At 38.1% G+C, this 14,979-nt stretch overlaps 1 protein-coding gene across 2 annotated transcripts in view; it reads right to left on the bottom strand.

Moving 5' to 3' along the window:
* kdrl (kinase insert domain receptor like) overlaps window positions 1-14,979 on the bottom strand; it is a 136,896-nt gene that overhangs the window by 94,332 nt on the left and 27,585 nt on the right. For both annotated transcript variants that reach the window (XM_018096816.2, XM_031890779.1), the window contains exon 2: window positions 2,665-2,764. In XM_018096816.2, the coding sequence (XP_017952305.2) occupies window positions 2,665-2,764 (100 nt within the window). The remainder of the gene's footprint in view (window positions 1-2,664; window positions 2,765-14,979) is intronic.

The following is a 14,979-nucleotide window of genomic DNA, read 5'->3' as shown; positions in this document are numbered from 1 at the left end:
TCCAAAGGTTCTCAGTGATCCATGTTATAGCCATAAGCAAAAGTATTATGGTCAATATGTATTAATTACAAGACAGCGCTTAAGAAAGGTGCTAACCTAGAGCCACTCATACATGGACATGAGCAGTCACCAATACAAGGAAGCAGCAATGTTCTGTACTTAGGAATGATGCTAATTTTTCTAGGCTGGGGTGCAATGGGAGTACCTCTGGTACTTTGGTAGGCCAGTCTGACCCTACCTTGTTACGCTATTATTCAGTTATTGTAACATTGTCAAACATTTGGTAAAGCTCAGCTGTGGGACAGGCTTTTTAAAAAGTTCCAATATAAATTTCAGAGACACTTTTTGAGTGCCATATTGCATGTCTCTAAAGTTTTTCTAAAGCATACAAGAAAAATGAATGTATCTGTTTATATATTGCATGCTGTATCTTGTTTCATCTACAGTAAATAAACCATATCAATAAAAAGTGATACATCCAGGGTCACCATAATGTGGTGATGTACTTATAATGATGGTAGTACCAAGCTCAAAGTTGAGAATCATGTTTAGTTTGGAATAATCCCTGCCGCCAGAAAATGATTCTATTTGTAATTGTGTATTCTGACATACCTATCTAAAGATTAAATGATAGCGTCCTTGCCTTGTCTTAATTAAATCTCATAAGTCATTTTTGGAAATAAATTGAGTATTGCTTTTGCATGTCAATAATAGAACAGATCTCCATTGTACTTGAGCATTCCAGGGAGAGTTGACTGAACTAGTCAGAAATATTTTATAGAACAGCTGATGAACTGTCATTGAAGAAAGAAGCAGTAGTCCCATATGAAACTTTAGTGTTGCCTATTAAATAAACAGGTAGCACTAAAAGTCACAGAGGACCTGTCTTTTTGCAGTAACTATTAGGCATTACCCTGCCTACTTCCTTCCCAGAAAAAAAGGAATGTTTTTGGCTCACAAACCAGACTGCCTGCCTGCCGCCTTCCTGACCGTGATGCCGCCGAAGGCAGGCTCATCTTAAGGACACTTCCAATTTCTAAATGATTTACACTGTGACTGTGTCCGTTAGTGTTGCAGAGATATCCTTCCTTTGCCTCAAGTACACTAATAATTGTTTGATGTTTGTTCCCAAATAAGGCAATCTCTTCTAATCACTTCTAAAAAATTTTATAAATCTATGGAAACGACATATATTATATATACCAGGTCATTCAAATTTTTAAAATTATATTTTGAATCTCCCAATTCCTCATTTCTGTTGAAGGAAATTTGCCATTGTATATATATATATATATATATATATATTTATAAAGAGAGAGATGTAAGGCGCAAACCATGAGGGTGGTGAAACATGGGGAGATTTGCCACTCAAGGTTTAATCAGGTAAACAGTTTACCTGGGTGCCTAAGATGGCAAACAACATATACAATGCAGATGAATGGCACTCACAGGATTTGTTGAATTCGTTTTCCAAAAATTTATTTTGCTTAACATTTGGCATCGCCCACAAGGGGTCGGAAACCAGACAGTGCACTGTGGGGGATTGAAACACTGAGCAAAATAAGGACTTATTCAGCAAATCCTGTGAGTACCATTCTTTTTCAATGTTTATATACACACATAATAGTCAGTCAATTCTGCACAATAAAATACATGGCATAAAAAATTACTTCCTATGTGTTGCTCAAGATAAACCATGTAAATAAAAAAAACACTCAAACCCATATCCCTAGTAACATAGAAATCTGCCGAAATTACTATTTCTAAATGCCTAAATGATTCCATTTCCTGGCTTTCCTGGCTAATTTGTAATAGGGCCTTTGGGTATCGTTTTAATTAAGACTAACTGTAACTGTAGGAACACAGAACTAACTCTGTCTGACTGCTGGAATGCTTAAACTATGATGTAGCGTATGGACCCTGCTTCTTTCTTCTTCTGCGGTTATTTGTGGTTCAGTTTACAGCACTGCTTTGTGGTTATATGGGGTTCAGTTCACAACATTGCTTTATCAAACATCATGCATCATGTTAGTGTGACAGTGACTAAAAATATATGCAATGTGGAGGTCACATCTTGCTGGGCGCAATAGGGTAAACACATTTGGATTGGGGACAGAAGGAGGATGGGGATATCATCATTGGGGGCACTGGCTTTGCAAGATCTAATGATAATGAATGCAAACATCTGCTACTAAATATCTATGGGAAAATAAGGGCAACTTAAATGTAAATATAACATCTCTCTCTCTCTATATATATATATAAAGATAAAAATGCGGGTGCTCACCCAGAATTTTTACAAAAACTTGTGACATCTGCAACCCGGGTGGATGTTGCACAGTGAATGGTCTGTTCTGAGTGTCTGTTCTTAAACATGTATATATTTATTGCTTTTAATTGAAAACTGTGTCTTAAGAAAGGTCCTAGATGAGAAACGAAACGTCGGGCTGTTATATTTTTAATGAAGCTAAATAAAAGGTACGTTTTTGTAAAAATTCCTGGTGTGCACCTGCATTTTGATTTTTTGGTATCACTGGCTTGGATAGCACCCAGGTTCAATTAATAGTTTGCTATTTTTTGGTGTGCTTGAACCTTTAGACTTTACATATGTATATATACAGTATATACACACACACTTTTGTTTTTTTCAAGTTGCAACCTTACCTGCAGGTAAATGTGAAAGATTCTCCCTTGTTAATATGAACATGGTCTTTCCGAGGGCTGATTACAGGTTTGGGTAAACGACTGCGCTCCCGATAGTCACCTAAGAAGAAAGGGAGTTGATTTAGATTTTTACTTTATGTTTTTGTAGAACTTTATTAATCTCATTACTTATATGTAGAATTATAAACAAACATGTGAAAATACAAACACATCACATCCCTTTTTACAGCAGATAACCTTAAATATATTTTTCTAGGAAGAACTGTTGTAACACAGTAGAAAGGAGCACCTCTAACAAGATAATGCCTTAACTGTAATGTAATCTTGCCTTCCCATTGACTTCAGTGCAATTTGGTAACATTTTGTAATGTTGAAAACCATTCATGACTACTCAAATGTGCATAAGCATTGGCTTCTGTGAGTTCCAAAACAGTTTATAAGATTATTGCTGCTGCAAAATTGTTTCTTTGAAACTCATTCTATTTTAAGCTAAAATAATACTTACAACCTCAAAGAACCTGCGGGAAGTTGAGACCTGAAATACACTAAGGGGCACATTTACTAACCCACGAACGGGTCGAAATGAGTCCGATTGCGTTTTTTTCGTAATGATCGGTATTTTGCGATTTTTTCGTATTTTTTGCGATTTTTTCGGTGTCTTTACGAATTTTTCGTTACCAATACGATTTTTGCGTAAAAACGCGAGTTTTTCGTAGCCATTACGAAAGTTGCGTAAAATCTGGCGATTTTTCGTAGCGTTAAAACTTGCGCAAAAAGTTGCGCTTTTTTCGTAGCTTTAAAACTTACGCGAAACTTCGCACCTTTTAAGTTTTAACGCTACGAAAAAGGCGCAACTTTTCGCGTAAGTTTTAACGCTACGAAAAAATCGGGCAATTTTACGCAACTTTCGTAATGGCTACGAAAAACTCGCGTTTTTACGCAAAAATCGTATTGGTAACGAAAAATTCGTAAAGACGCCGAAAAAATCGCATAAAATACGAAAAAGTCGCAAAATGTTCGTTTTCAAGTCGGAACTTTTCCAATTCGGGTCGGATTCGTGGGTTAGTAAATCAGCCCCTAAGGGGCATACATATAAAAATGTAAGATTATAGCCCACAAGAGAAATATTCACCCACTTTCTATTCATTCCTATGGGATTTTTAGAGCCGCTTTTATCAAATGGTTAACTCTTACTTTTACCCATTGATAAATACACTTTCAAAAATCCCATAGGAATGAATAGAAAGTGGGTAAATGTGCCTCTAATGTAGAATAACATTGGGTAGTAATGGATAAAATTTCCTGGGTTCAAATTATCATATTGTGATACAGCATTTTGTCAAGATGTGTGCCCCCTTATGTTTTTTTTCAAAGCTTTTCAGGCTTGTTATTATTATTTTTCTTAACTAACTCTTTCATATAACCATGGGGAGCCAGCCTCTGTTTGTGAAGGTCCGTTATTGAATAAAAACACAAACCTTTACGCGGTCACCAACGTGCCTTACAACGCTTATGAATAGTATTTCTTTTCATACAACTATGCACAATGCATTCGTAAAGGCATCCATGTTGAAATGGAAAGGTTGGATGCCTTTTTTCACCCTTTTCACTAAACCTAGCAGCATTCCCATGTATCTGGGAGATGACAGGCTCATGCTTGGTCCTCATTAAAAAGAACTCTGTGACTGCTGAATGTGAAAGGAGGTGTTGAACATTTATCTTACATAGAATAATAAAAAGCAGGCATTTCCTGGTTGGGAATGTTCCATTGTTCTCTCAGCAAAAAGACATTTGTCAAGTTCTTACATATGTTTTTGCAGCTGAAGTCCCTTATCTATTTCTTTTCATGCTGCACAGTTAGTATTCTGTGAGCTAGACACTTATACACCCAAACACTCTTCAGGCAGCTGCCCATCTTCATAGATTTGGCGCACCATATACAGTAGATGCAGAGCTGAGATAACAAGGAACTCTCCACTGTTCTCTTATTGAATAAGACCCACAATCTCCATTTTCCTTTGGAACCTAATTCCCTTGGAACCTCCATCTTCAAGAAGTTTAATGCTTGTTCCAGAGCTTTCTTTTCACCTATTAATGCTCCTATTTATTAAATCGGCATTATGGGGTTCCACACACAGACCAATAAATTAGAATTTGGTCAGAAATGTATTTAACTGTAGATTTCTACGTAGCGAGATTTAATCAGAAACACTACTACTGTCTGAATTGAATACAAAACTTGCCACACCCTTAAGAGATAATAAGTCAGCTACTGTACACTTTATTGTACCATTTAACCACACATGGAGATTGCCAAATTACACTGCCCATTATGTCCAGGCCCATGTTGACTGATGATTACATACATGTTCTAAAGAGGGTCACTGGTCAGCCAGTTTTGACCAATTAGTGCTGTTTGACAATTGTCTTGCCTTTGCACTCATTAATTAGTGTAAAAAAATACTTGGTGTTTATACCTATTTTTGCTTTATTACAATAAAGTTGGTTGAAAGGAAGCTAAAAGGATCTGTCCTAAGCTCCTTACATGAGAAAAGTGCTTCTGTATATAACTACTGTATATACTTATTTATTGTTGATGCAGAACTGGACTCCAAACCTATGCTCCACCTTTTATCTGTTTTTGGAACTAAAACTAATAGCACAATAATTTCTCAACAATGATATAAGGCCAAAGATATTTAGGAACATGAAGGGGGACATGTCTGAAGACTATTCGTGTAAGTGCTTTATGAAATATGATTTTCCATGCTTCCAAGCATTCCCAAGGTCTAACTGGTAGATACTTTCACTGCCTGGTCACCTTTAGCACAACTTTGGCCTGTACAATTCTCTCAGCTTCACAGAATGGTATGTAATGACTCTTTCATTGTCATGTCAGTCCCTATCAGCTCGCAGCACTACCAGAAAACATTAGTCTCGGCTCTGAGGAAAAGATAACAAACTGTTTTCATTCCACTGTAAATATGTATTCTGGAGATACAATTAAGCACTTTTATCGTAGGTCAGTGTTATAAACATTCCTACGCTGCCATTCCCTCCTGGCCCTTGTCACTGTGTGGGTGGGAAAGGGGAGCTGTGCGGGGCCCCCAGCTGGGCTCAGATTGTTTTCTAAGGCCCAAGGTACTAAGAGCAGGAAGCAGGCAAGGTCGCTATTCTAGTTCATACAATAGAGGCTTGTCACCCACACAAGGTGCTGGGAAAATCTTTCACATGGAGGGTAGCAACGACTGAACTCCTTTAACCAATTAATACCCAAATAGAATTGACGCACTTAAGCCCACAGACCAAACTGACCGTGGAAAGATGACAAAATCTAGATATCTGCATTTTTAAAGAAATGAATCAAAATATTTTGTTAAATCATACGACACAGTGCACAGAGCTAGAAAGGAACTCAGTACACAGCGTAGGTTAAAAGCATCTAGAAAACTGATTTGGACCCACCATTGTATGTTCATCCCCACCAAAAAAATAATTAGTCTTTCATTTAGCTCTTGCATTTTTAAGATAGTGGTTATTACAAGCTTATGTTATGGAAATGACAAAGTTGCTCTTTAACAGCTGCAGTGATTACAGGAAGAACATCCTTGCCCACCACCCATCAGTATCTGCTTTAGAGTTTCTGTCCCTGCTTTTATCTCCAAAATCTGCCATAAGCAGAGCTTTTCCTATTCTGTGATGGCAGATAGGGAAGGGGATTAAGCCTTGCAACCTTCTGAGTCACTTGCCATTCATTCTTCTGAGCGCCACTACATAAAAAAGTTACTTATTGGTTAACAGGCCCCAAGGTAAAGGTTCAAAGTCTGTGATTGAATTGCACATCAGTTACAGGGGTCTATGTCTCTTATTGTTACAATACAGTCATATGTCAGACAAAATAAGGAGGGTCACTTTGATTCCATCCGTCAAGTTATATTATTTATGTCCCTGAACAGAAAATATAAACCAGAAGGCCATGTGATGTTTTAAATGACCATAAAACATTCTTTATGAGCTGCAAAACATTAAGCAATCCAGATCAGCGCAGCAGAACTGCAGAAGTGTGTAATATAGAATACAAAAAGTATGTCAATTGCTTTTCGCAGGACATAAATTCCTGTATGATGGATCATCCTGCTACTAATAACAGTATGTGAGCAATTGCTGGGAACCTCGGTTGTACTGTCGGAACTGTCAGCAAATTACACAGATCTACTCAGCATTCTCAACAGGTAACTAATGCAAAATGGCAGATTTATACTTAAGGACTAATTCATTCAATGATTTTGCAAAAAAAAATATATATATTTCGACACCTGCAACTTTTTAACTATTTTCCACCAAACACCTTGTAAGGGTAATTTAGAACAAAATATATAAATACTTTTTTTCAATTCACTTTGAAACAGTAAATAATGGTGAACCTTTTAAAAATGAAATTGCACATATTGAACACATACTGATAATGTATGGTGTATACTCCAGCCATGAAGTGTCACTGTGGGAAGCTGGAACACCATTTTAGTTGATATGTTATAAGCAGAACTTCTTACCAATATTTAAAGGGGACCTGTCACCCTAAGAAATAATTCCACATTTATTTTTATCATGTTAGTTAAGCAAAATAAACTTCACTTACACTATATAAATAATGTAAATCTTGTTTCCTACAGTCTTGGAATTCACTGTCACAGCAAGCAGGGAGGCGCCATTTTGTGGGCACTGTTATTAAAAAATGTTGTTTATGTGATAGAATGGAGGACCAGATGCCTATACTCATGCACTGGTTACACAATGAGATGGTTAGGAGGGAGGGGAAAAGTGAGAATTGCAGTGACATCTAGGGAAATGCTCAATGGAAAGCTAAAGTTATTGTCTGCCCTGCCTCTATTGCTAAGGCATATATATGATTGACAGCTGGGATTTTTAAATGACTTTATAATGGGCATGAATGTGTTAAAAAAATGGAATTTGGATTTCATATTTAATTTGAAAAGGACTTTTATTATATGGCTTTTTATGTCTGGGTGACTGGTCCCCTTTAATAAGGCACTCATAAACCAGGTGAATCTAGAGCAGGGGTCCCCAACCAATAGCAGAACTAGTGCTGGTGGTGCCCAGGTGCAGACAGCGCAGCCAGGCGGCCAACCCCCACCATCTGGGTGCGATCGCCCCCTCCACACCCCTGGTATTTCTGCCATGGTCCCCAACCTTTTTTACCCATGATCACATTCAAATGTAAAAAGAGTTGGCGAGCAACAGAAGCATGAAAAATGTATGTGGGGGATACCAAATAAGGGCTGTGATTGGCTATTTGGTAGCCCCTATGTGAACAGAAACCAATGTTTGGCACTACACCTGGTTTTTATGCAACCAAAACCTTCTCCAAGCCAGAAATCCAAAAATAGGTTCCTACTTTGAGGCCACTGGGAGCAACATCCAAGGGGTTGGGGAGCAACATGTTGCTCCTGAGCCACTGGTTGGGGACCTATGATGAAAAACGGGAAAATAAAAAAGAGTTAAAAATTGCAGTGGATATTGTGCACATCAGATGCAAGCTTTGTGTCCTCCAAATGCAGTAAAAAGATATGCACCTGAGCAAAAATGTCCATGCAATTTTAAGGCCCATAGAATTAAAGTGCCTTCAGGTGCCAGCTGATCATAAAGACCCACCCATACTTTAGACATGCTTCCATGGGCCAGAGACTGCTGTTTTGTGCCAGACTGTCAGTCTTATGAGTGCAATTTGCAATGTAATATGGAAATAGTGCACAATCTTAATGAATAGTACTCTAAAGGGCACAATTTTGCACCCCTAGGTGCACATCTAGGAATTACCATTCATCCCTGCTCAACAATCACCTCATCCTCCAACCACTGTTTTAAAAAACCAAGAGGCAGAATCAGGCGGTATGACAAAACTGTTCTTCAGGGTTACTATCTATCTATCTATCTGTCTGTCTATCTATCTATCATCTATCTATCTATCTATCTATCGTCTATCTGTCTATCTATCTATCGTCTATCTGTCTATCTATCTATCTGTCTATCTATCTATCTATCTATCTATCTATCTATCTATCTGTCTGTCTGTCTATCTATCTATCTATCTATCTATCTATCTATCTATCTATCTATCATCTATCTATCTATCTATCTATCTATCTATCTATCGTCTATCTGTCTATCTATCTATCTATCTATCTATCTATCTATCTATCTATCTATCGTCTATCTGTCTATCTATCTATCTATCTATCTGTCTGTCTATCTATCTATCTATCTATCGTCTATCTGTCTGTCTATCTATCTATCTATCTATCTATCTATCATCTATCTATCTATCTATCTATCTATCTATCTATCATCTATCTATCTATCTATCCTCTATCTATCATCTAACTATCTGTCTATCATCTATCTATCTATCATCTATCTATCATCTATTTATCTATCTATCTATCTATCACCTATCTATCTATCTATCTATCTATCTATCATTTATCTATCTATCTATCATTTATCTATCTATCTATCTATCTATCAATCTATCTATCGTTCTATCTATCTATCTATCTATCTATCTATCATCTATCTATCATCTACAATTTTTAAAAGCAAAACAATGTTTATTGGTTTCACACTAAACACAGTTGTTTGTTGACTCTTTGCCTACAAAGCGAATGACTCCATTTCAAATTCAATGGCACATAAACCCAACATTTGTATGTCTGTACGCTGTTAGTTCCACTCTGTACTCCAGATGGAGATTTGTCTCTCAGTGAACCAAAACGAAATGGAAGCTATTTGCACATAGACAATTACAGTGGACAAAATGTATGACGTATATTGAGAAACAGGGAAGCAGGGAAGTGGAACAGGACTATAAGACATGGCTGCTCTGCATTTCAAGGCACTTACAATAAGGGCAAAGACTAATGGGGCGATTAATCGCCATGATTTTTAAAATACAGTTGAGATGACTAATCGCCCCCTCAAAAGTTGTGGCAACCAGTCCCGTCTGTGTTCGTCCGTATAGAGATTACTCCCTGTGCTGAAGACCTGGAGACTATGCAAATCTGAACACAAGGTCTTTCAAGTTCAGTCCTAAGGGACAATGTGCAGGCAATGTTTTTAATGTTTCTCTGCTTGGCTGAATGAAAGTAGCTCATATTACCTCTCAATGGTATGCATTTGACTTGAAAATGAGGACAGTTAGTTGCCCCAAGGCTGAACTTGCCATGGTGTGAGTAAATCAGGCATGTATTAACAGCAGATTACGCAGACAATAGCTTTAATGGTTTATTGCCATGAGCAAGCATTACTCCTCACCCCCCCAAGTTATTCAAGTGCACAAAGACAGCAACAATTTTTCAAATAGCCAGAGACGGTACTTTGTAAGGAAATGCCTTGGAAGGAAAGACATTGAATGAGTATAATGGGAATATCTCACTATTGAAATGTACTTCCTGCTGCTGCTAAGGAAATCTGACTTACAAGATTTAAGTACAAAATGGGCACTAAATGTATTCATTGGTCCAGTTCTGCTAGAATGAAATCAGACATTGATATAAAATGGTTAGAGTGTGTGTGGGTTTATAAGTGAAAGTAGGTACAGGTATATCCGAATGCTCTGGACATGGGGGTTTCTGGATAAGGGGTCATTTGATATTCTGGATAAGCACATTAAGGCAACTAAAAATCATGCAAATAATTATTTAACCTAGTATGATTGTTTTGCCTTTAATAAGGATAAATTATATCTAAGTTGGGATCAAGTATGAGGTATTGTTTTATTATTACAGAGAAAATAATGAAATAATTGTTAAAAATGTAAACTATTTGATTAAATTGGGTCTATGAGAGATGGCTTCCTATAATTTGGAGCTTTCTAGATAACGGGTCTTCAGATAATAGATCCCATCCTGTTATATTTTCTTGCAATGCATGTTCAAAAGCATTAACAGGTCTGAATCTATTCCGGGGAGCTGTTCAGTTTCACTTTGTGTGACATGCCAAATGGACTGCACAAATCATCTCCAGGGGTTCAGAGTCATAACTGCTTTCATAGATCTAATGAGCACTGAAAACTGAGAATGCAGGCCAAAAATTAAATGGCGGAACATCCTTTTTGGGGTCTTCCTAAATGGAACTGATTAAAGTCACCATGGCTCTGATTGAGAGTACTCTTTAATGAGCATAATAAATCTATAGTGCAAGAGTTAAGAACTCCTGTTGTGAGACATAAATGTTTATGGGCATCAATAAAGCATGCAGTTGTATTTAATCGTTATTTATTCAACACTTGTAGAACACTCGTGAAATGTAGAAATAAATCTGCGGACCTAAACAATTGTTGACAATCTACCTGAGCTTGTTCTAGTACATTTATCCCTTCTAGTTGTAGATTGTCTGCTCTATTGAGCAGTGCCCACTGTGTGTATTGATCAGTATATATATCAGTATATATATATATATATATACTATATGTGTATATATACTATATGTGTGTGTAATCTCTTTGATACACTATTCTGTAGTACAGCGCTGCCGAATATGTTGGCACTTTAAAAATGCTTGTTAAAGGAACAGTAACACTAAAAAATGAAAGAGCTTTAAAGTAATAAAATATAATGCACTGTTGCCCTGCACTGGTAAAACTGATGTGTTTGCTACAGTAACACTACTATAATTTATATCAGTGCTGTCCAACTGGCGGCCCGTGGGCCGCATGCGACCCCCTTCTGTGTGGCCCCCCACCTGTCTGGCTGCTTTGATGGCTTACTCTTGTGTAAGCTTTAAATGGTATCAGTACTGTGATTAACTGCCCCCCCCCTGCATGGTTTTCACCTCAGATTCAGGCTGTAATCAGGCTGTATTGTTTAAATATGTAATCCCCTGTACTGTTCACACCTTTTAATCTCTGCATTGTTCAACCCCTGCAGTGTTCACACCTCAGGCTCAGGCTGTAATCATCCACATTGTTCCCCTGTTCACACCTCAGGAGCAGTAGAAACCCACAAATAATCCCTGCACACTACAAAAAGAACATATACTGAGGTGGCACTGCAATTAAAAAGTTTTTAATATATAGTTATTGTGCAGACTGTAGGAGCAGTGCCAGCATTGTGTCACTGTAGGCTGCCTGTGTGTGCCATACACACAGGCAGCATAGGGCAAGCAGAGTATGGCACACACAGGCAGGGTAGGGAGGGCAGAGTATGGCACATACAGGCAGAGTAGGGCAGGCAGAGTATGGCACACACAGGCCAAGTTTGGCACAAACCAGCCAAGAATGGCACACACAGTGAAAGTATGGCACACGCAGGCAGGGTAGGGAAGGTAGAGTATGGCACACACAGGCAGGGTAGGGAAGGCAGAGTATGGCACACACAGGCAGAGTAGGGCAGGCAGAGTATGGCACACACAGGCCAAGTTTGGCACAAACCAGCCAAGAATGGCACACACAGTGAAAGTATGGCACACGCAGGCAGGGTAGGGAAGGCAGAGTATGGCACACACAGGCAGGGTAGGGCAGGCAGAGTATGGCACACACAGGCCAAGTATGGCACAAACCAGCCAAGAATGGCACACACAGTGAACTGGCTTCCATTATCGGCCCTCCACCACGTAGGTCGGAAAAATTCCGGCCCTCGGTACAACAGAAGTTGGACAGCACTGATTTATATAATAAACTGCTGTGTAGCCCCGGGGGCAGCCATTCAAGCTGGAAAAAAGGAGAAAAGGCACAGGTTACATAGCAGATAACAGATAAGCTCTGTAGAATACAATAGTGTTTTATCTGTTATCTGCTATGTGCCTGTGCCTTTTCTCCTTTGAATGGCTGCCCCCATGGCTACACAGCAACTTATTTATATAAATTATAGTAGACTTTCTTAAGTAAACACACTGTGCAGGGCAGCAGCACATTATATTTTAGTTACTTTTATACACTTTCATTTTTTGGTGTTACTGTTCCTTTAATCATGATCAAATAAGGAAGTACAAACTTTAACTGAGAAGTTAAAATAGTTTTAACTAGAAACTACATACTTATTTTTAACCATCAACTTTTAACATTTGGCTTTTTTTTGTAACTATCCACTTAGTGTTTGGAAATAACATGATATCTACCCTATTTCTGCTAAATAAAAGACTTGATATACAGCATACCTCATGAGTTTCCTATGGAGTTAGAATTTCCTATTTACAAAGCTTGTGGTCAGATTGTCGATCAAGCCAGTGGTACTGTAGTAATTTAAAGTAGCAAACGGTTTCTGAAATCCTATTACTTCTATAATATTTGAAAAATTGTATATTTTTTGGGGTTGGAAAATATGTCAATTTGGATTTTGGTTGCTACAGCCTGTTGACTGAACCAATTTCCGTGATACAGATGTAGTTGAAAAGGATGTTGATGATTTTATGGTCAAATGCGAAATGATGGCAGTTATGTTAAGGTTTTATCAAATTGTAACAAATATATGCTCAGTAAATAGAGTACAGTAGATTTTGGTGAAGGGCCACCCTGAGGAAGTTTTAGGGTGAATACACAGAGAGCTACTTAGTAGCAGCTACTTGTCACGGATACTAAACGCCAGAAAATACCCTGCAATAAACAATACTGAGAATTGCTTCTGGTAAAACACACATAGAGACAATTATCAGTAAATGATCAGCATTGTCTATTTCTGTAACCACGACAATTAGCTCCATATAGCTTCACCCTAAGGGGGAGATTTACTAACGCACGAATGCGCTGAATGCGTTTTTTTCGTAATGATCATTTTTTTTTGCGACAATTTCGTCACTTGTGCAACTTTTTCGTACGATTTCGTTGTGCCAAGTACGAACGTTTCGGATTCCTTCAAGCTTCGTTATCGTGACTTTCCTTGGGCCAGGTTGGAGCTGCACAGTGCCATTGATTCCTATGGGAGGCTTCCAAAATCATGCACAGAAGGATCAAAGTCGGAAAGGTTTTCCTGCATTTTACAATCGTTCGGTACGAAAATGTTGTGACTTTCGGATCGCCAATACGATATTATAGTGACTAATACAATTTTTTTGTAAGCATATTCGTGATATTTGCGATCTTAAGAAATTATCGTATACAATCCGAATTTATCCTATTCGGGATTCAAATCGGCCCCTAAGTGTCCTAGCACAAAATTTGGGCCTAGGTCTGTCTGCTTGTACACCCACAACCCATTTGGGTTTTGACATCACATGTCAAAACTCAAATTCTTTACCAGGCCCCCTAGGATCACATGGCCTAGTAGCATTTCAGACTTCAGAACAAGTAACATTAAATCAAGGCTTATAAGCAATGTATAGCATTTGGCACATTTTGATTGCAGGGATTATAGTTTGCCATATACCCCTAGTCTATATACCATATGCCCCTAGTCTTTCATAAACCTTTATTGTAACAGGCTGACTGCCCACAAGCTACAGAGAGCTACATAAAGTTTCCACTATGCTGCAATCTCTTACAAAAAAAGCCTGAAGGCAAAAAAAGCATGGTTTCACATAATTGGAGCTTGATGCTAACAGTCTCTAATGGTTTTCTTTAAGAAAAAAGGGAAAATGTTCTGTCTTATTTGAGGGATACCATGAAATGATATCACCATGCTTATATTGCTGTGCAGTTTATTTGCCCTTTAGAGGCACCAAATCCCAAATCAACTGTCAATTATCAGATCTGCACAGAACCAGAGAAGCACCTCCCAATGATAAAATACACTGCATTCAAGATATGACAGATCTGACATTATGGGGAAATAAGCAATCATAGATCATAGCTGTAGAAAGTAAACTTAAAACACAGATTAAAGTAACATTAGTGCTGTCAGTCAGAAGATGGAAAGTGAGGAAATGAGTAATTACGTGTCCCATGGGCAATATTCACAACAAATGTTTCCAAAAGCTGAGATCCCATACTGCAGTGTAAATAATTTCTACAAATAGAAGGGAGAAAAAAAATCTCCATTCCAGATCGGTTCCAGAGCCTGACTTCAACAGCCGGCCCAGACTTCAAAAGCTCTGCTTTATTACTATAGCATATTGACCTAGACTTTTACTGTGTTTGCCCTGCTAATCAATCAGCCAGCGCAAGGCTCACAACATTAAATTGTCAGACTGAAAGATGTCTCGAAAGAGATCACTGAATGTTTTTCAGCTGCACACAATCCAGCTCAGCTTTGAATGTTAACCTCAGTCCGGCCAAGGTCTTGCCATACTAAAAAGGTCAAGCCTAGAATTCACCATAGGATTTGAGCAGTTGATTGATGACACAGCAGTGTCCCAAAATGCACT

This window comes from Xenopus tropicalis, chromosome 8, assembly GCF_000004195.4.
Source record: "Xenopus tropicalis strain Nigerian chromosome 8, UCB_Xtro_10.0, whole genome shotgun sequence".
Taxonomy (NCBI): domain Eukaryota; kingdom Metazoa; phylum Chordata; class Amphibia; order Anura; family Pipidae; genus Xenopus; species Xenopus tropicalis.
Note: the sequence above shows the minus strand (reverse complement) of the source record. Positions and strands in the feature narration are given on the sequence as shown.